The sequence below is a fragment of the Equus caballus genome, chromosome 9 (assembly GCF_041296265.1).
Source record: "Equus caballus isolate H_3958 breed thoroughbred chromosome 9, TB-T2T, whole genome shotgun sequence".
In the NCBI taxonomy this organism is placed as follows: domain Eukaryota; kingdom Metazoa; phylum Chordata; class Mammalia; order Perissodactyla; family Equidae; genus Equus; species Equus caballus.
In genome coordinates this window covers 62,501,273-62,523,852 of record NC_091692.1, presented here as the reverse complement: position 1 = coordinate 62,523,852, position 22,580 = coordinate 62,501,273, and the positions used below count along the sequence as shown (strand labels likewise).

At 45.5% G+C, this 22,580-nt stretch overlaps 1 protein-coding gene across 11 annotated transcripts in view; it reads left to right on the top strand.

Moving 5' to 3' along the window:
• The window catches only part of NCALD (neurocalcin delta), a 389,505-nt gene extending 368,092 nt beyond the window's left edge, over positions 1-21,413 (top strand). For all 11 annotated transcript variants that reach the window (XM_005613236.4, XM_070222459.1, XM_070222462.1 and 8 more), the window contains 3 exons: positions 1,733-2,129; positions 15,568-15,673; positions 18,759-21,413. In XM_005613236.4, the coding sequence (XP_005613293.1) occupies positions 1,752-2,129; positions 15,568-15,673; positions 18,759-18,856 (582 nt within the window). In that variant the 5' untranslated portion in view covers positions 1,733-1,751 and the 3' untranslated portion in view covers positions 18,857-21,413. The remainder of the gene's footprint in view (positions 1-1,732; positions 2,130-15,567; positions 15,674-18,758) is intronic.
• Positions 21,414-22,580: the final 1,167 nt, after the last annotated feature.

Sequence of the window (22,580 nt, the reverse complement as noted above, 5' to 3'; positions counted from 1 at the left end):
TCTCAAAAGGCAAACCATGTAGTGGTAGAGAGACAGACATAAGCAATTAAACACCACAAAGTATAAAATCTCAAAGGAAATTGGAAATCACAATTTAAATGGAGATGTGTTATCTTTCTTGTGTTCTATAATTTTCCAAGCCTTCAGGATTTTTTCCAATATAAGAAAAATGCAAAATATCAGTGCAGAGCCCCTTTATGAGAAGAGGTTTATCTTGAGCACACATAAATCACAGGAGTTTGGAAATAGGAACTAAGCTCAGATATCACCTCCTCCAAGATGGCTTCCCTGATAGCACCCATGCCCTATTTGACTTGAGTGTTCTTTCTATGTACTCTCACTGCACCTTGTCCATTCCCAGTCTATTGTTTGCCCCCCCTCCCCCGCTGCCAACACCTCTATATACACAACTAGGTGCCCCTTAAGGAGGGGACATGTCTTATTCTTCTTTGCATCCACAGTGCCAGAAACATGTCTAGCATATGGCACTCAATAAATATTGACTAGCTATGTGAATGGGTAGCTGGTAATTACAGGTATTTTCCCATCTAATAAAAGTTGCCTTTATTCTCTACACCATATTAGGTTTAAAAATAAGTAACAACAGGGGCTGGCCCCGTGGCCAAGTGGTTAAGTTCGCACGCTCTGCTGCAGGCGGCCCAGTGTTTTGTTGGTTCGAATCCTGGGCGTGGACATGGCACTGCTCATCAAACCACGCTGAGGTGGCGTCCCACATGCCACAGCTAGAAGGACCCACAATGAAGAATATACAACTATGTACCGGGGGGCTTTGGGGAGAAAAAGGAAAAAAAATAAAATCTTTAAAAAAAAAAATAAGTAACAACAAGGTACATATTCTTGTTTTTTAAATGTAAATGTATTAAAACATATATTAATAGCATATTTAGATAAGTATGCGTGCACAAAATCTGGAAGGACAGACACCAAAACGCCAGCAGCGGTTCTCTCTTAAGTACTAAGATTTGAAATGATGCTGACGTTTTCTTTAGGCATCACTGTGTTGTTTTACTATTTCACTATGGATGTGTGTTACTGTTATGATAAGAAAGAAAATACAAAGTTATTTGTATTTTAAAAAGGGAAGTTTGGCCTATTCCATAGCCACAATCATAAGACATAAACAACTCTATGAAGCGTCATCTTTACCTTCGAAACCCGGTGTTGACAGTGATTGGACTTTGTGGATTGAAATAACTGACCTAGCTTGGCAGCATTCAATGGTATACCCACGTCTGTGTTTATGAGATTCAGAAGATACCTAAGCAGCCCTTAACTTGTAAATATTCTAGCAAGAAAACATGGTAAATTATTTCTTTTGCTCTCTCTCTTCCTCCCCTTTAATTCTCCCTGCTAATACTTAGATTGGGTGTTAGAATCGCAGTCTTGTTAAAGCCAAGCTCAACCTCTTGCAAATAGATAAGGCAGAACTAAGTAACCAATTCTCTCTCTTTCATTATGAATCCCTTATTTCTGAGTTGGCTCTGGATAATAGAAATATCAGTTTCCTGGCCAGTGCTATTTCTGCTCTGCATCTTCTGCCCGCCTGTCCTTCTATTATTTTGTTTGGCTGACCACAATGTTGCAAAACCTAGACAATGTTATTGGACTAGAATAGAGTTTCTTCTTTTATCCCAAAGGAGCAATCAGAAATTATAAAATGTGCCCCCGAAGAATAGATCTAAAAATTATATATATTCTTTTCTATCTGCAGCTGAATTCTTGCTGCCAGGATGGGGAAACAGAACAGCAAGCTGCGCCCGGAGGTCATGCAGGACTTGCTGGAAAGCACAGACTTTACAGAGCATGAGATCCAGGAATGGTATAAAGGCTTCTTGAGAGACTGCCCCAGTGGACACTTGTCAATGGAAGAGTTTAAGAAAATTTATGGGAACTTTTTCCCTTACGGGGATGCTTCCAAGTTTGCAGAGCATGTCTTCCGCACCTTTGATGCCAACGGAGATGGGACAATAGACTTTAGAGAATTCATCATAGCCCTGAGTGTAACATCGAGGGGGAAGCTGGAGCAGAAGCTGAAATGGGCCTTCAGCATGTATGACCTGGACGGAAATGGCTACATCAGCAAGGCAGAAATGCTAGAGATTGTGCAGGTACGTAGCCCTTGCCCTTGACAAGGAGAAGAGCGTGGATCACAAGTAAGAATGGGAAGGTCCTCAGTGTGGCTCAGTGTGGCAGAGGTTGCAAACTGGTGGCCCATCGGGGCATTGATTTGGCCTACCCAGTATTTTTGAAAATGTTGAACCCATTTTACAAAACAGGGAGATTGCACATAAAACTGTAGATTGGTTGGCATCTCTTGAAAACTCAGAAGATCTAGCAATAGTGGCCCCTGTTCTTGCCTGACCTAAGTCACCTGGTGCTTTGTGGTGACCCTCACCCTAAAAATGGAAATGCACTCTTCAGCTGATCATGCTAACTATGGCCACTTCATCCACTCATTGCAATCACCTTCAGCCTTTGGGGTTATATCACCTGGAGTGGTATTTAATGATGAAACTCTGACCTGGCTTCAAGCTCTGTCACTTTCAGTCACTACCTCTATGACTTTGACCAAGTTAATTCACCTAAGTGAGCCTCAGTGTCCTCATCTGTAAAATGGAACTGCCATTTTAGGATTAGATGTGACTCTTCCTGTTCAATTCTTAGCATAGTCCCAGTCATGTAGAAAAGCTCATCATCATCACCATCATTAATTTACTTTATTAGACTCTTGAATAAAGGTAGGGCTCTCTGATCTAGGTTCTGTCTCATCAGAGATACAAACATTGTAGAATTGAGGCATCCATCATTTTAATAGGAGGCACTCCATTTTCTTTCCCCAAATCACTCACCCAGAGTAAACATCCTGAACAGAACAGGAGAGGGATCCTACTGTTGGCCACATTTTCCTTGTGGGACCCCAGGGGAAGGTGGGGAAGGGGCATAAGGAGCTATGGCCACGGCAATGACAGCTTGGTCAGCAGTGAGTGGGACCCAGAGACAAACCTGAGGAGACTGAGACACAGCTTGGGAAAGGATCCGGAGAGCCTCAGCTGCAGGCAGTAGGAAGGCCGAGGTGGGTGGCCAGCACCACGGGGACTGGTAGTCGCTCACCATCTTGGCAGGTGAGTGGGGCACAATAGGGAGGCATCTGGAAGCAGACAGCAGATGCAAGAGAGTGGGCATTTGGTTTCCTTGGGACTCATCTCAGAGGGCAATACTCATGCCAGGACATCTGTGTTCAGAGGTAGAGCTGCAGCCCCTGGGAGAACATGGCGGGGGAGGGGGCTTGCTGGAAGGGTGGGAAGGGGTGTAACACAAGGAGACGGGAAGGACTCAGCTGCTGGCCAGGATAAGGGTGGAGGTGTAGAGGCACTTACTTTCAAGGAACCAAGGAGACCTGGTTACAGAAACTGAGGTCAGAGCCCAAAGGAGACCCACAAAACTCACTTGTAGCTGAGCCTTTTAGCTATGGCCTGGGGTCTGCTCCTGGGCCAATGGGACTGAACCCACGCGGGCAGTTAGAGTGACACCTGTACACGTTGCAGGGATGTAGGAGCAGGAATCCAAATGACGTCTCTGTATCAGGAAACTCTCCAAGATCTGCCAACTAGGTCGCCTTTCTGCTTGGGCCTCCGCTGGCTTTTCCTTCACCCAGAGTGGTAACAGTCTGAATAAGCTGTGTTAAATTTAATCCCTCAGAGACGGGGATCTTCAACAAACGTAAAAGATTTCTCCCCTCCACCCAGGATAAATGTATGAAAAATAAAATGTCTACTGCTAAAGTGTGGGCAGTATAGAAAAATATAAAAGAAAACGAGAAAAATTCTCCATTACCCCACTCCACCCACAAAGAGAATCACTGCTCATAGTTTTCTAATATAGCCTTCTGATCCTATTTCCATGATAGATTTAAAAATTTCTAATTGATTTCAAAATGTGTACAAAATTTCATATCTTGCCATTTTCACCTAACATAACATTAGCATTTCTCATGTCATAAAATCTTTTAATGAAGATATTTTAATGGCTATATAATAGTCATAGGATATAATTTACTTAATTTTCCCCTATTGTTGGATAGTTGGGTTGCTTCCAGCTTTCATTATTCTACATAATACTGTAACTTTTAAAAATAACAAATAATTCTTGTGCATGAAGCTTTTCCTGTATTTAGGACTATTCCCTTAGAATGGATTCCCAGAAGTGCCATTACTGGGCCAAAAGGAATGAGCTTTTATTTCTAAGGCCCTTGATACACTTTCCCAAATTGTTTTTCCAAAGGTATTCCTGAAGTGAGTGAAGGGTGCCCCATATCATTGCACTTTTCTGATTTTCCTTAATCTTTACTAATTAAACAAACATTAAAATTTAAAAGGTGATCTATTTTAAGTAGCTTTACTTTCTCCCTCCGTTTTACATGGGATTGCTGTGCTCCGCCCCTGAGCTGTCTCACCACAGTCAAGCAGTAAGTGCCTCCTCCTTTGGGAGAGAGAGAATTGCTTCCTGACTGACATCTAAGAAAAAACGTTCCTGTCCGGCACCGTGTTCTCTCCTGTTTAACCTTTTGCACAGTTCTGCTGGCTGCCCCTGGTCAATGATTTGGTGACCATTACAGATGAAGATGTTGACCCCCCAGGCAAGGAGGACCCTCCAGACCCCATGGGCTTATGGAAGTCAAACCGTTCACGCATTCATTCCGCACCTTTGGTTAAGCCCCTACTGAGTAGCTAGCCCTGGGAATAGGCAGGACAGGGAAGAAAACAGACTCTCTCCCTGTGCTGTGGAAGCCAGTGTGCGAGGGAGAGAGGGGACCTTGCAGAGAATGTGCAGAGGCGCTGGTTAGCGCCTGCTCGGCCCTCGCTGACTCACGCCACCTTCAATACGGAGTGTAAAGTGGTCCTACCATGGAAGGCACGTTCACCTGACAGGGCACTTTCTTCACTGTAAAGTGGCTCGGTCCGCTCACAGGACCACAGTAAGTTTCCAGGTCATACCTGGAAGGACATAGATTCCTTAATAAACACTTAGATACTCAGGGTTTTTAAGAAGCCTGCAAATGGAAGGCTCAAATTTCCTAAATTGTTTTCTATAGGACTGCACCCTGATGGTTAATACTCACAACCGTAGAAAGGAAATATCGCAGCACCCTGAGGCGACTTCCAAATTGCCAAGCAGATTACATTTGGAACCATTTTCCTATTAAGGGCTGTGTTATTCTATTCTGCCATTTTGCAAACTGACAGTTCATGTATTCTGTCTCATTCTTATGCTAATCGCCGGGATTCAATGATTCTGGATGAATTGGAATTTGCTGTAAGATATTACTGAACTTCCAATGCTATTTATTTCCTCCTCACCCCCTCCTTTGAAAGCCCACACTCCCGGCCTTATTCCTGTCCCAAGAAGCTGTATGACTTTGTGGGAATTCTCTTTTTTGGGTTCTATCTGGTCTGCACCATGTAGGAGAAGGTACATTTGCAGATGCTACGCGTACCTCAGAGGAGTCACTGTCTCTGAGGTTTCTGCTTTGTGCCTGGGTAAATATCTGTTAGAAAGTGAGGAGTGGAGGCAAGCTGTGGGCCAGCAAACTCATACACAAGCTAAGGTTCTATTTGTTAAAGTGAGTAAAACCTGAAGCTTGGTTACAAGTGTCAATATATAAATTGTTGGCTAAACTTTGTTCTTCCAAAACTCAGAAATTCAAATGATTTAATAAAGTGCAAACTTCTGGTGTCCACCTGCAAACACTAATAACTGGTCACAGTGAAAACTGAAGTCCGAAGAAGTTGGTAATTAGGTGACAATGAATGGAGTGTAGGATTTTATAAGTTTTCTAGTTTTTTTTCCTTGATGTTGCTTGCTGTAGGTTAGGTTTGGTGTCCACAGAATACTGCTTATGGTGACAAGCTGGAATCCTTTTGTATTTCCTGACGTTGGCAGGGAGGACTCTACTGTGAACTCTGTAATACTGAAATACACCATGTTAGTTTCCTCTTGCTGCTATAACAAATTCCCATAAACTTAGTCACTTAAAATGATACAAAGTTATTATCTTACAGTTCTGGATGTCAGAGGTCTGAGTTTAATTTCACTGGGCTAAAATCAAGGTGTCCACAGGTTGCATTCCTTCTGGAGGTTTTGGGGGGGAAATTTGTTTCCTTGCCTTTCCCAGCTTCTGGAACATTGCTTGACTTATGGCCCTCTTCATCCGTTCTCAAAGCCAGCAACAGTGGGTTGATTGAGTCCTTCTTGACGCTATTGTTCCTCTGGGTATCTCACTCTGCTTTTCTCTTCCACTCGTAAAGACCCTTGTGACTCCATTGGAACCGCTGGATAATCCAGGACAATCCCCACATTTCAGGATCCTTAACTTAATCACGTCTGCAAAGGCCCGTATTCCATTTAAGGTGACATCTGCACAGCCTCCTGGAATTAGGACATGCACATCTTTGGGGGACCATTGTTCAGTCTACCACATATGCCAAAATGCAGTTATGTTCCTTTTCTAAAAAATAATTTTGTCCTGTATCAACATCTGGATGAACAAGGAAAACCATATGCAGATTTATTTTTAGAGCCTTAAACAAACATTTTCACATTAGTGTGCTTGCTTTTTTTTAAGTGATAAATTTAGGAACATGATTTAGGCCCAATATTTTATTATTGCATCAAAACTGCCTCTCAGCAGTCTTAAGCCAGATAACAATTCTGATTTTTCCCCACGTTACAACAGATCCTGTCCTCTGGATGGGGGCTAGGGTCAGCCCACCACTGTAAGAGAAAGGAAAATCCTTCTTGCCCTACACAGTTCCCCATCCCTCAGCCCAGCTGCAGGCAGGTCTGAACACCCACACCCAGCACAGCACAGGCCATCTGAGGAAGGGGCCAAGCAAGCACATGAGTGACATTGCCAATTGGACCTTGAATGCTTGGATGCTCTCTGAGATCTTGGGGGTGAGGGAACACTGAACTTAGGGACCCATTAACAGGACCACAGCCCTCCCAGGGAGAGAATGTAGGAAGAACGTGGAGTTAAACTGTCCCCCGTTTCTGTTCTCAGAAAGTAACTAGGACCCTTGAAATAAGAAGTTTTTAACTACAGGACTGTCATTGGTTAGAAGTATATGAGCTGCTTTGTATTACCTTTATGACTGAATGAAAATCACGGGCTGAGACAAAAATTGGTGAAGAGGGACCCAAGGGAAGAATTGGCAAGTGAGAGTGGGTGTCTTGCACAAGGCACGTCAATGTCGCCTGCCTCTCTCCTTTTTCAATCTCCCTTTTCCTTCTCTTTCTTGGGTAAGTTCCTTAACCTTCCTATGCACTGTTTTTCTGCTTTGTAAACTGGAACTAGTCATGGCACTTGCCTCATGGGTAAGTATAAGGGTTAAACAGTTTTCACAAGTAGAGCACTAGAACAGTGCCTGTCTTAGGGTATCACTCAATCAATATTGGCTTCTATTATTCTATAGAAGTTTCCAGAGCTGGGACAGGATGTTTCCCTGCAAAATAAAGGAATGTCATTTTCCATTCAAAGGACAAGATAATAGAATCTTCCACTAAATTTTAAGTTAAATTTACCTACTTGTAAAACGTATGTTCCCAAAGAAAAGGGAGGTAACCCAACTAAACTTCCCACTGGTGGAACTTATAGAAGAGCTATTCTTGTACAGACAATTTCAGGAGTTCCCGGCCTTCTTCAGCTATTGTCTGTCCTACCAAACACCAGCCTGTCTGGGAATAAGCTGAAACTCCTGGGCTGCTCTCATGCTCATGGAACTTAGATAGAAGAAAGATCACCTTTCTAGAAGCAAATGTGGTTGGCACCAGGAATTTCCCAAATCTGAACTGTTTACCTGAGCCCACAGGGGCGCTTCACACGTTGGGACTATTTGGGGACAGCCTGTCTGGATTTGTTCTCAAGTGCAAAGATAGAGACTTTCCGAAAGGAATATATAGGCTGACATAATGTTACCCATAGCAGTTCTCAGGGAACTTACTTTAAAGACAAGGTTGGAATAATTTCTAATTAGCATATTCATTACATGGCTGTTAATGATTGCTTTGAAAAGACTTGGCATTCAAATAACTGTTGTCTTAGAGTCAGACTCTCCCTCCTAGTTGTGATTCAGGGTTAATTGGCACTTTTGGTGAAGGCAGAGTGAACCTCAGAACACCCTTAGTTTACCTTTTCACGCCTTTTGAATGAATGGAACCTGAAAGAAGGAGGTTGGGCGTATACTGACAGCCCATCACAGAAGATTTCATTTTTGTTTCTTTTAGCAGTATGGGAAAAAAAAATTTTCTGATTCACTCAAGTGATGAATCCAGGCATACATAGATATAGCAACCGGATGAGGAGGACGGAGGTGATGGTGGTGGCCATACAGAGATTTGCCCTTCGTGAGCACGAAACTCACGTATTAATCCCACCTGGTCTCAAGAGCACCAACTGTGCCTGATTCAGACAACCAGCTTGTGAGTTTTTCTGCCACAGAGGATCAGAATAACGATCGGAGACGCTTCTTTACATTCTTTTTAGAACCACTTCCTGAGTGGTATTTGCATTTTTTCTCCCAAAGATCTTTCTGAATTGGTGTCCTAGACACTATATCACTTTTAACTTGTGCCTTGAAGACCTGAAACACTGTGCTCTTCTGATTCTGAGAAAAAGCTGGGGGTGGGGGGTGTAGCTGGCGAGAGCTTCTAGTCCCTCTTGATCTAGCCCCTGGGAATTCAGCTCCGAACTCTTGCTTAATTCTCAATTTTGAGTGTGGACAACAGATGTTACTCTGGAATGCAACTTAGATTTCTTTTCTGGAGAAAACTCTTTAAAACAATTGCTCAGGCTAGTGACTTTCTGTAAGAACTAACCTTAGTACTTGCTTGTCAGTTGTGTTTGGTTTCTCCCTTTCTTATTAGGGAATGAATCTTATTATGGCAAGTCACACTATAGTTTAAAGTTAACTCTTAGCATTGAGTATGCCATCTGGCAACATGAGTGAGTGTCTACTACCCAAAAGGCGCCCCTCTCTAGCTGCTCCCTCCTAGTCTCCTTTGTGGACTCCTCTTCCTTCCTTCCTTCCTTCTCCTGCTCCCTAAACACGGATATTCCCAAGCAGAGTTCCAGCCAAGGCCTCTTTTCCTTTTATTCTCTCTGGGAGGTCTCGTCTTCTCAGTGCTTGTTATGGGCTAGGCCGAGTGCTATGTGCTTTCCACGCTGTATTCATTTCCCAGGACTGCCGTAACAAATTACCATAAACTGGGAGGCTTACAACAACAGAAACATGCTCTGTCACAGTTCTGGAGGCCAGAAGTCCGAAATCAACGTGTGGACAAGGTTGATTCCTTCTGGAGCCTCTCAGGAGGCATCTGCTCCATGCCTTTGTCCCAGCTTCTGGTGCTGGCTGGCAACCCTTGGCGCTTCTTTGCTTACAGCTACATCACTTCAATCTCTGCCCCCATCACCATGTGACATTCTCTCTGTGTCTGTGTCCGAATTTCCTGCTTCTTATAAGGGCACCAGTCATTGGATTAGGGCCTGCCCTAAATCAGTATGATCTCATTTTAACTTGATTACATCTGCAAAGACCCTATTTCCAAATTAGGTTACATTCAGAGGTTCTGGGTGGATACGAATTTTTTTACAAGATACTAGTCAACCTAGTATACATGTATTATCTCGTTTAATCCTCACAACAACCTAATTAGCCCCATTTTATGGGTGAAGAAACCAATTACTTCCAACTCTTCACCTCTACTACATCTAACGGTTGACACCTTCACTAAGATGTCACACAAGTACCTCAAAGTCAACATTCCAAAAACAACTCATCATTGCTCCCCAAAAATATGAGGGCCTAAAATACAGTAGCACCAAAAACTCTGTTTAAGAGTGTAAAAGAGCTCTTTTGAAGGGGTTGTTTGAAGTTGCCTTTGCATAAGATTGAAAAAATATTACCTGCCCAAATCTAAAAATGATGCGTACCACCATTGACTTGAAATAAGACTGTGGCAGGTGGAGTGGCCAGGAGTGATAGATTTAAAAAACATTAAGAAGACTGATTTAATAGTTCTGGTGACTGCTTGGATATGGACATAGATGGTGGAGAGGTGCCAAAGATGTCTTTGACTTGATTACAGGATGGCTGGCAGGGCTACTTTCCAAAGAAAGTAAGTTTTGGGGGTGGGGGGTACAATGATGAGTTTGTTTTTTTTCAAGTGAAATCTTACATGAAACCTAACAGAAGAATGGAGCTGCTCTGGTTGAAAAGGCGTGGGGCCCTTATTCTCCCCTGCTCCTCTCCTCACCTGTGAAAGTGCCTAAAGCACTTCCATAGAAAACTGTGGAAGTTCCTGGTTTAATGTATTCTTCCAGCTCTAAACAAGAAAGCACTTATGCCATTCCAGATATATAGATATTGAACCTATTTTAAAAGTGTGCCCAAGAAAGATCTTCATGACCTCTCTCCATCTTCCTTTCCTGGTATGTAACAGCCTTCCAAGCGGGAAGCTGTTTTTGATCTACAATTCAAACCAGTCCTGTTCTGCCTAACTTCTTTTGCCCTTGGCCGGCTGTCGCAGGGCCTTGGACGTCATGTTAGACGACTCTACATCTTCTGATGAAAAGAGTCAGTCTGGTTTCCTTCAGAGGGAAGGCTCAACTTTCACTCTTGGAATTGTGCCTGCCCTCAGTTGATCCCACAACCTTTATCTGTTCAGACATGAGTCCTTCCTTTACAACATTCAAAGAAGTGGTTCATTCAGAGGGAAAAGGAAAGAAAACTTTACGCCATGAAGAAGCTGATAAGACCCTTGGCCACAGGTAGGGCGCTGTCCCAGGCCTGCGTAGGGCAGAGCCGAGCTGGGCTCTCCTGGGTGTCCTATAGCTCTGCGTTTACTCAGAGGCAAGACTAGGGCTCTTCAAGTTTAATTAAAAACAGGATGTCCCTGCTGGGCCTCTCACTGACATTGCTAAAAATAAAGTAGGGAAGTAGCCTGGCTCTTTGTGGTTTAATCCCATTAAATTTGAGGGGGAAAACTGGAGCTAATAAAAGACCTGATTTGTTTCAGATCACTGTCTTGGGTTGAGTCTTTCTTTCCTTGTGTCACGGAGTCCTAGATTTTGAAGTTCTAATACAATCAGTGCTGGGCTCTTGATGCCGTGGGAAGGGAGCAAAGGGACAGACAATTCCCCAAATGTGGTTTTGAAAGCTGTCACCCATTTACTCACTCTTGGGACCACTGGGACTCATCACCTCAGCCTTTGCTCACTGCTCAGTCTCACCCACGTCATAGACTTGGTTTTGTGAATAACTCACTAATCCTTTATCTGTGAGTGGATGCACATAAAAAAAAAAAATCTGGTCTGAGTGCTATGAAAGAGCCACCTGGAAATGTGAGCCTCTTAAATGAGCCTTCAGTTCCTCCCCAACCCCACAATGTACTGAGACATTGCATCTCTTACCCCATTCCAGAAGCCCTGTTTGCAAATACACTCATGTAAGGGTGTCCTGACATTCTTCATTTTTGTTTTGTTTTGTTTTGATTTTTGTTTTTTTGTGTGTTATCAATTCTCTGTTATAACCCACTACTTTAGCCTAATAGCTAAAGACTAAAACTCTTAAAAGACGTTTTGTTGAGAACGAGAGCCTCATTTTCCACCACGTATTCATTGCTTGGTCTTTCATTCATTTGTTCAACCAAGAATATTAAGGGAATAATCTCTAGATTATTACACAGTTGCTTTCCCATCAGAATCCCAAGAAGGACAATTTCATGAACCCCAACTCTTAGAGACTTAGAGTTCCAACAGGTCCAGAACAATGGTTTTGACTCGCCACCATGGGACCCAGAGGTAGTCTAGGTGAGGGCTTTTGTAACAATTATTAAGGCCTGACTGGAATCATTATACCCATCTAAATGGTACTCATAAAAAATGGGGAGCTTTTGGTCTCCAAAATGGAATCTGGCAAACCCTTTGCCAGAGGATGAGTGAGATATAAAATAAGAAAAAGCATGTCAGTCATGTTGTCAATTGAATCCCCACCACCTAGTACATAGCAGACACTCAATAAATAATTGTTGGATAAGTCATGAAGGACCATTTTTAATCCTCTGAACACCCTTACCTGTAAATAGGGGAATAGAGGTAGATTTGGGAAGTGGGTATAAATAGGGAAATCAAATTTATTATCACTTCCATCTTTTAGTTGCTCGTTGGAGAAATCCGACTACCTTCACGTGGTCTGTCCCAACCTGCTCCGGAGCCACATCTTGTACCGTAGTCCCCTGCACTCCGTCTCAGCCTTGCAGCCATCCCTCCACCCCAGGGCTCTCCACAGGTGTTTCCCTCTGCCCTGAACCTCTTTAAGCCCTACGCTTCCTCATATCTTTGCTCAACCATCACTCCTCAGGGAAGCCTACCCTGACCCGCCTGACAAGGCCCAATTCCCCTACTGCATCATCTCATGAGAGCACACACGCTCCTTCGTAGCACCTTTGTCTGCAAAGGTTTTACATTTATTTATGTGATTATTTTAATAATGTCACTCTGCCTTATTTAACATGAGGGCAGGGATTAGGTCGACCATAATGCATGACATATAGTTGTGGCTCAGTAAATATTTGGTGAATGACTGAGTGAATAGATGAATGGATGACAATGCGGGAGGAAGTAAATTACAAGCAGGGGTTTTCTTAACCTGGGGTCCGTGGGTGGGCTCCTGAATCCACGAGCCCCTGAAGCTGTCTGCAATAGTGAGTGTGTATCCACGAGCACGTTTGCATGGTTTCTAAGGTGAGAGGCCATAGCTTTTGATAGACGAAGAATCTTTAAGGGGTTTCACATGAATATGTTTAATTATATCAAGAAAGGGAGGAGAAAAAGATGGAAAACTGAAAAAATTATAAAAGGATAAGGGGGTAACTTTATAATGAGAAGCAGAATAGAAGAAGATTGAGGGAGAGAAGGCAATGGAGGGAGTTATTCTTAAATGAACTCTCTAAACTTAATGAGCCCAATTCTGTGCAAGACCCTGTGTTAGGCACTATCGGGGTCCGATGAATAGCTAAGTCTGATTGCCACTCTCACATCTAAAAGGATAGAGTGCTGGGTAACCACAATTCAGGATGAGTGGAATGAAATGATCTAAGAGAGGTTTAGAAGGAGCCATTTACTAGCACAGATACGCATAGCAGAAGGAAGATCATGGAAGTCTTCCTGGAGGAGGGTAACATTCCAATCTGCCCTTAACACATGGGTAGGATTTCAAGGAGAGGAGAAGGAGTAGGCGAGCACTCAGATGAGAAGAGGGTGTAAAGAAAGCTGCTGGTCCAGGAAACCAAGGTGTGTTTTGGACAGCTTCTCGGGCTCTTGACAGGCTTTGCAAAGCATCTGAATCAGGAGATGACCCATTGACCTATCATAGACACAAAGCAGGTGGCACCTGGAATTAGCAAGTGAGATGACATTCCTGAGGCCAGAACAGACTCAGGCAAGGAGCAATCCAGCCTCAAAGAAGGTTTAGGATTTGTAATTACAGAGCATCCTTAAGACTTCTGGCAAAAATTAAACATCATTTGCCCATCTTGCTTCTCTCATATCACTTCTGCAATCCTGAAAGGTGTCAGGTCTTGCTCCTTTAAGGAGGTTGTGCTTATTTGATCTGGGGGGATACTGATTTCTAGATACTGTTTTGTTGGGCTTATGAGTACATGAAATACTTAGATTGTGTAAATTTGAAATCCGTGTGAGGGGTGTGTGTGTGTGTTCATCAGTTGGTGCCACTGATTCCTCTTTGACAGCATCTAGACTTATAGAAGAGCTTCCATGTGGGAGCCAAGAAAGCTAATGAGAGTGCTCCAGCTCAAGACATCTCAGCACCTCTTCTTTCCCATTTCTGAGAAGGGCTCTGTCACCATGGCCTTTTCTAGCTCCTCCAAGGAGTCAGGTCTCTCCAACGGCTTGGCACATAGTACTATAACCCCAGCACAGATGGTGGTATAGACCTGGGCTAGAGGGGACTGCAAGTAAGGATCCAGGAGGAAGACGGAGTATGGCTTGCCTCTGCTCTGGAGCACACTTTAGTGAACATTTCTTGGGAAAGCTGACTGTGGCTGAGTTTACACCCATGACACCCATAATCCCAGACAAGGTCATAACTCTGAGCTTGGCCTTCCTCCCAGACAGAATCACTGTGAAGGCAGCTCTGGAGTTCAGTGAGGGATTGGGGTGGATTCAAGACAGACTCACGGAGCCTGGCCTGAGGGGTCCCAGCTCAAGGGTCAGCACACTGGGTGAGTCCAGTTTTCACTCCTATTTTATCAACTGAGATTAGAATATTTATTCCCCTTTCTCCAGAATATTTTAGTGACTTGAAGCAAGGTTGAGCCTAAACAAGACTATGAAGCAGATAAGTTTAGCCTTTAGTGTTGATTTTTGCTCCAATATTTCCCACTTGGAAGCTACTTCCCCTCAGCTGCCTTCCTTTCCCCCCTCCAACTATCCCTCTGCATCTGGAGCTCCAGAACTTTCCAGATTTTTCTATCCACTCTCTGGCAAAAGTCTACTTTTTCTAAAACTCCTTCCCAGGGCTAAAATTCCCAGAGTGAATCTGATGAGCAAAGTCGTGGTCTAGGGATAAAAACAAAGACTTTACATTAGTCTTCCCAAATAAAAACAACATTTGACCACTGAAGGCTTCTAGCCCTTTACTGAATACTATGGGGGCGGGGGGAGGTCCCACTGAGTACACAGGTGCTGGGGGAGATAGTTTCAGTACTGCTTACAAAACTCTTTCAGTAGAACCCTCTTTTGAGCATCACATTTCAGATGTACCCAGTTTATCTCAAGCCTGAGACTGCATAATCATTTAATCCACAGCTCAGATGGCAGATGGTTTTCATCCCAGGGATACCTGGGAACTTGCTGAGAAGGAATGTGAAGCAATTGCCAGATACAAGGGGGAAGAGCATTGGGATGGATTGGCAATGTCTGCCCAGGAGAAAACGAGACATGCACTTGCAGAGTGTCAGGTGTTTATCATCCTTGAGCGACCTAGGTGGAGACCACAGTAGACACCAACTTGTCTCTCTGGCCTAAGGAATGTCATCTACAGCCTTGCTCCTAGAAGTGGGGTCCTCAGAATAGCAGCATCAGCATCACACAGAAGCTTGTTAGAAATGCAGAATCTCAACCCCACCATCCCCTCACCCCACTCTACTCAATCCAATTCCGCATTTTCACAAGATTCCCAGAGGATCCATGTGCACATTAAAGTTTGACGCAAAGAGTCTAGCGGGTCTTCCTGCCGGTTGTCACTCCTGAAGGTTCCCACTGCTGGAGCAAGCTCTGCTGGCCTGGCTTCTCTCACCAGGGACTGCGCACCTGTTTTCTACAACAACAGGTCCTCAGGAACAGGGCTGCTCTCTGTGTGAATGGGCACATTCCCTTTACCCCTGTATTTGAGAGGTTTAACGATAGGACTGTCGTGTGCCAAACCAAGCCATGTTTCTGTCTTACCACCATGTTTCTTCTGTCCGTAGGCAATCTATAAGATGGTTTCCTCTGTGATGAAAATGCCTGAAGATGAGTCAACCCCAGAGAAAAGGACAGAGAAGATCTTCCGCCAGATGGACACCAACAGAGATGGTAGGAGGCGGGGGCTGCTTTGCTTTGCTTTTCTCAGAGTGAGGGATGCTGGAAGTAATGGGGGTGTCCAGGGAGGAAAATGCCACTCAAGGACAAGATAGGAGCCATAAGGACCTGGCTCACAGAGTTTTGTGGCTCATCCTGCATGCTCCCTGACAGGGCAAGATGGAGGACCAGGATGGGGACAGGCCTAGGCCACAGCAGGCTGGATCCCTGCAGGCCAGCTAATCAGAAAGCAGGGAGGGCCCGGGTGTTGTTCCACCCAGACCCCAGGAGCTGTCACCCCGGCCTGCCGGGGGTTAGGTGGGCTCTCCCGCACATGCTCTAAGGTGCTGAGCTTCCTGGAGCCAAGGCAGCTCCTTCAGCCCCTGGGGGGAAGGGATTGAGGTGGCTAGTAGGTTCCACACTGAAACTGCAACAAGGGAATGCAGAGCAAAGTTCAAAGGAAGGCTGGATTTCATACTCAAGTATAGAGGATTTTAGATGTTGGGTTGCCAGACAGAATACAGGAGGCCCAATCAACTTTGAATTTTGGACCAACAACAAATGATTTTATCATGTCAGCATGCCCTATGCATTATTCAGGACATGCTTATATGAAAAAATTGTTTGTTGTTTATTTGAAAGTCAAAGTTAGCTGGACGTCCTGTATTTTACTTGCCAAATCTGGCAACCTTATTTAGCTGTGAGACCTGAGTTTAAAGTGCGGAACACAGAGCCTGGTCCATAGAAGTCCTGAGGCCCTGGGGCTCTGGCTGTTACTACCTGCTCACCTGTTCTGCAGGGTGTCCTGGGGAATTTTTGTCAGCAATGTGCAAGTGTACTCGGATGCCCCAAACAGTGCTGGTGGACAGATTGACGCAAGGCTTTGTGGTAGAGCGAGCTTCTCTTTCTCTCCCCTTGCGCTCCGGGTCACCAGTTGCCTGAGAACCTGGGTTTGTGGCGTGCAGGCCAATTTGTTGGCTTTGCTTCCTCCATGAAGGTACCATCACATCCTATTTCCCCTACGCCCTTTGATTCACAGCACATAGTTTGATTGTTTTGTAAAGGTAAACAAACAGGGAATGATTTTAATAGTTAATGAACTCACAGACGTTGAACTACGTGATATGCTGGAGCTCCAGGGGAGCAAGGTAGGTGTGTGTTGTGCTCCAGGCCCAGCCACGTCCTTAGAATAGGACTACAGGATGGGAGAGATCCACGCGCTGCAGAATAAAACCCTCACTGTGTGTCCATCCTAGGTGAGAAGTAGGGCCTCTCCACTGGGCTCTGCTACAACAGGATCACAGAGCCCTGGTTGGGTCAGCATTCTCAGAATGCATCTCGCTGCTAAAAGCCCTGGGCTTTCCTAAGGGAAAGTCTTGGGTTTAAAAAATATGGGGCTGGGAGCTGTACAGGGAAGGAGAAGGGTCCTTAAGTCTGAGAGTGGTCGGAGGAATCTTAGCCCAACCAGGAGACTTGGTGCTCTAGCTTGGGGCTTTGCTTCTGGACCCCAAGGCCAAGGTCAGCCCCACTGTGTGCAGCAGAGACCTCACCTCTTAGATTCCTTAGATTCCTCTGGGTAGAAGCTCTTTACATCTAACCTCTGGCCTGTGACTGAAGAGAAAATTCTGGGCCCACAGGCAAGTTAGCCCAAGAGTCAACTTGGAAGCACATGGGTAGTTAACCCAAGAGAGCCAGATGTGTTCAGCTGAATGCAGGGTTTGCTCTGCTGCTTCTGGCGGGCAGTTCCCAGAGCCTTCCTTTGGGAGATCCCGAGGTGTTCAAGTGATGGCTCCCATTTCCCTTCCTGTACGCCAGCCTTCTGAACCCAAGAAGTCACCGCTATAACCACTGCCTGAGCTCATAAGAAATGGCCAGGACACAAAGCTTAAAGGGACCCTGCCCTACGTCTTCAAAATAAATGGATAGACAAGTTCCTGCCTTTCTCCTTCTTGCAGATAAAGTGCATCTGGTTAAGCCAGAACTAGGTTTTGGGGAGGGGAAGACATATTTAGACATATTTGTTGGTGTCTCTGAGGTGGGGGTGGTAAGGACTCCAATAGAGAGCACCTCCTCCTGACCGGGTTTGGAATAAGCTGAGAAACAAAAGAGCAAGAGTTAAGGCTGGAGGACTGAGCCTCACTGGAGGGAGCAGCTTGGTGTGAGAGCCGGAGGACACGCGGACACACAGCAGGGAGCAGGGCAGGCACACCACGAGCCTTGGAGGGCAGAGGGGAGCAAGTCCTCTCTGGGGCAAGAGAGGGAAGGAGAGAGAGAAGGAGGACAAAGCTGAATGGGAACGTTCAACAGCTCCTCCCGAGGAGGGACCCTTCTGGAAGCACCAGGAATAGGGGAGAAGCTTTGTCTCCTCCTACAACATGACAGAGGCAACTTCTGGAAGGGAACTCAATACATACTCCAGCTTTTGCAGGAAGGAAAGGGACACCGGTAGGAGTGGGATCCCAGCCAGCCTCGTCTCCCTCCTCCATCCTGTCAGGAGAGGAGGAAAGTGTCCTGATTGATGGGAGGGACCCACTGGCTCACCCCTCTGCCTGTGCACATCCCCCTTTATTCTCCTGACTTCAGGTGGACGTGCAGCCATCCTCACATGTACAAAAGAAGGGGTCCTCCCCAGAGATCTGGGCAGGCCTCTGTGCCCACATGCAGGGGGATGGGCTCTTGCAGCAAACCTAAGTATACCCGAGTGACCTGAAGGAGCTCAGAAGGCTCCCAGTGACCCCATGGGAAACGCCCTGATGCTGTGAGAGCCCAGCTCATTCTCATAAAGGCTCGAGGGCCATTAGTTCTATAAATACTGAGTGAGCCCCCCCAGGGCGCCTGCAGCTGGAAGGGCCACCCACGCCCACGCCAGGGCAGGGCACACAGTGAGCTCTCAGAAGGCAGTGTGCCGTGCTAGGTGCTGGCTTTGTGACTGTGAACAAGACCCTACCCCATGGGTCTCACAGCAGAAAGACACAACGTGGGCTTCACAGCACGTGTGAAATGGTGGGGAGACGGGGAGCGTCGATGCCTAAGATGCAGTGGGAAGATTGTAGGTTCGCCCAGCTGCCACCAGCTGCTCACCCATCCTCTCGCCTTCTAGGAAAACTCTCCCTGGAAGAGTTCATCCGAGGGGCCAAGAGCGACCCGTCCATAGTGCGCCTCCTGCAGTGCGACCCCAGCAGCGCCGGCCAGTTCTGAGCCCTGCACCCCACGAATTGTAGAGCTGCTTGTGTTCCCTTTTGATTTTTCTTTTTAACAATTTTTTTTTGCCAAACAATATTGACGGTGATGCTGTCCCCCGTGCAGTCAGATGCACCTTCCTCCGTGACGCCTTCAGCTTCTTTTGTCGTGGACGCTTCGTGGGAATGCCCAGAGCCCCATCGCGCTTGTGGAGAGCATGGACAGTGCTGTCGTGCACAGACTTTGTGGTGTTCGTTGTTCTGATGATTTTTCATCGTTATTATTATTTTTCTTTTGATTCTAATGTCTCTGTTCTAAAACCGAAGACTGGGGAGGCAAGAGAAGAGAAACCAATCTAGTCCCAGTGATTCTAATTGCAAGCTTCCAGGGGCTTGTTTGAAAAAGACAGCTCCCCAACTGGGTCTGTTGTCACACATGCCCTAGGGGTGACGGCACCAGATGCTGGATTCCCCAAGGACAAGTAACCCTCCAGGGCCAGGCTATTAGAGGGATCTAGGGAATTCCTCCCTGGGGGCCACTCCACCCTCTTCCCCAGCAGGCTGTAGTTTCTAAGCTGTGAACATTTCAAGGTAAATTAATAGAGGAAAAAGATGGCTCAGCTATTTTTTCACAGGTTTACACTAGTTGAGCTAAGATGAGTTTCTTTGAAAATTAAACACAAATGGTAACTTATATTCCAAAACCAGACCCATCTTGTTGCCTATTGTGATTAAAAAAAAAAAAGACTGCTGTATATAAAATATTGGGTATTGCAGACCAAATTGTTTTGCCTTGTTTAAATGAAATGCATGTCTAGTGAGCACTAATACAATCTTATTACAGAAGACTGTTTTTAGTAGCTTATTGTGAAGTAAGCCAGCTATAATGAATGTCTGTGTCTTCTTTTAAAGTCATATCTGTCTTTGCACAAATGCACCAATCAACAGGTATATTTTATATATTCCAGAAAAGTACAAAGTAACCATGACCAGGGCCCAACCTTAATTTGAATGCTTTTCCAGAGCGGTAGTGCCTAGAGAATGAAGCAGAGCGGGTTTCGTGGGATGTACCAGTTGGAGCACCAGAGGTTAATTTATGAGAGATGTGACGCAATGGCTTGCTCTCAGCCTAGCACCTCACTGGTAGTATTAGATTGGAGGCGTGATGTTTTTCTCAGCAGATCAGTATTCTGTATCCCGGAAAAAAAAAAATAGCCTAACTTCTCGGGACTTATCAATGGTTTAATTCATGTGTTTAGTTAGGGAGCCATATCTGGAATGTTGACTTTTCCATGCCCCCAGTGGCCCTTCAAAGAGTCAGAGGTTGGGCAATCACCTGATTCATCGAGAAGAAGTCATGGACAAGTGTGTCTGTGATTTCCAAGGCCCACTGTGGAGAATCCAAGAGTATTTTCTACCACCGTGTTCTTTGAATGTAGATTTCTATTTCTAGAGGTGACAGCACAAGTTTGAGTTGCTCTTTGGTCTGGTGCCCTCATAGACACTCATTTGAACTGAAAGGTAAGAGTAAAACTTGCTAGTCACAGGGAAGTCACACTTTCACAAACAGTAGGCAGGGGGAGCCCCGACACTCCAGGATGTAGATGGGACATCCTGCCCCAAGAGAGAGCAGAGAGGGCCCAGTGAGTGTGTCTGTTGCCAAGCTACTTCCTATAGACGATGAACCTCAGAAAGAAAAACATCAACTATGAGGAAAGTGATGCTGAGCCCATTCTAACCAGCAGATTCCTGTGTATTACTTGAGTCCATTTAAACTGGTAGCAAAAATTGGAATTTGTGTAGTTGACTAAAATGAACCAACTTTGCACGGTAAAATTTTGAGACCTGGACTTGGTAAAATAATCGTAATCTTCCTCTGAGCATCAGTTTCTCAAAGTGGTTCGATACTGAGACTTGCCAAACTCCTCCATGGGCCAAGTGGTCAAATCTGGTTTTGAAAAATAGAGAATTAACCCAAGATGTAGAGTGCAGAGTGGGCGAGGGGATCCAGCACCTCTATCAGTAATGTTCGGGAGGTGCATCTCACTTTCTCCTGCTCCTGATTGAAGACCTAATTCTTCCTTTCAGTCATTTAATGTTTGGGAAAGCCAACCTGGGCTCTGCCTTCAGTCATGACATCTTGTTGAGTCAGACTCATTCTGTTCCTTAGAACCTAGAGCTGGAGTGAGGAGCAGGGAAGAGAGTCTCCAGCTGCTTAGGAAGGAAAACAGAGCCAGACACATGGCTAATGAACACCACCACGCGAGGGGTGTACCAAAATAGTCCTCGTCCTGGCCTGCCATTGATCCTGGCTGTATTTTCTCGAGGGTGGTATTTCTCCTTCTCCTCCTTCCCAGGCAAGCCTTTGTATGTCTAATCCAATGCACTTAAGTTTGGCCAAGGGACTTGGCAGAACCCAGAAGGCTCATTGCCTAAAGGTTTACGTCATTCCTGTGCTGGGCTGTCCATTGTCATTGCTGTGTTGAGGGACTTCTGGAAATGGAGTCCGTTCTGTCTGAAATCAAGCCAGCCTGTGATGTTCAAGGGACTGGAATAAAGTGGCTTACAACTTGAAAGATGACAAAGAGTGGCCGACTGTTCATATCCTTGTTTAGGGTGGGGAAGGGTGCTGTCTCATGCCATTTATATGCCCCAGGGGGCACTTTCCACAAGTGGATTTAACACTATACATAAGGCCCATCATATGGAGTGGCCCCTGTATCAGCTGACTTCGTGTCATTCTAGCTTGCCATTCAAGCATGTTGATTAATATGATTGCCTGGGACATGAAGCTTCCACCCCTAAACTGCTACTCCAGCTGAATCCGTGCCTGAGTGAGCATTTGGGTCCTGATACCGGCCTCCTCCTGGGTATGGTTTCTGCCCTAGAGACATAAGGAACCAGGGTTTGTGAAAGGGAGGCTGGGAGAGGCTGCTGAGCCCAAAGCCCTGTCCAAAAGCATTCTTGGTCAGACTATATATGGACTTCCATACTTCCCACCACTCATGGCCTTCACTTTCTTCTCACATCCTGTCTTTCCCCACAACTGGAGCTGTAAACTCTAGTCCAAACATTAGGCACAACAGCAGGAGAAACCGAGGCAACTTCCTCTTCAGTAGGACATTAATATCCTCCTCTCCCCTCTCTCCCGCTTTAGTCTGGAGAAAAGTCAATAGAGGGGCAGGCCCCAGTGGCATAGTGGTTAAGTTCACACACTCTGCTTTGGCAGCCCGTGTTTGCGGGTTCAGATCCTGGGCATGGACCTACACTACTTGTTAGTCATGCTGTGGCAGCATCCCACATAAAATAGAAGATTGGCACAGATGTTAGCTCAGGACTAATCTTCCTCAAGCAAAAAAGGGAAGACAGGCCACAGGTGTCAGCTCAGGGTGAGTCTTCCTCAGCAAAAAAAAAAAGGTCACTAGAAAAGATGACATGATACAAAGCCCACCCCCTCAAAGCCAATTCAGATCAAGGTGTTCGTTTTTTGTTGCTGTCACTGGCCCTGCCTCCAGCACAGGCCAGTCATGTAGGAGAAAGGGGCTGAGTGTCAGCTAAAGTAGGTGCCTCATGGGCCAACTAGACCTCATGTAGGAGTTGAGTTGGCCTGGAGGGGAGACTTTTTCTACTTCACACAGTTTCTCTCTGTGGACCAGCAATGGCCCTGATACCCATGAGTACTGAGCACGAATAATACCAAGTCATTCATGGCAGTGATGGTGAGAAGATGGCTGGCAGCCTCC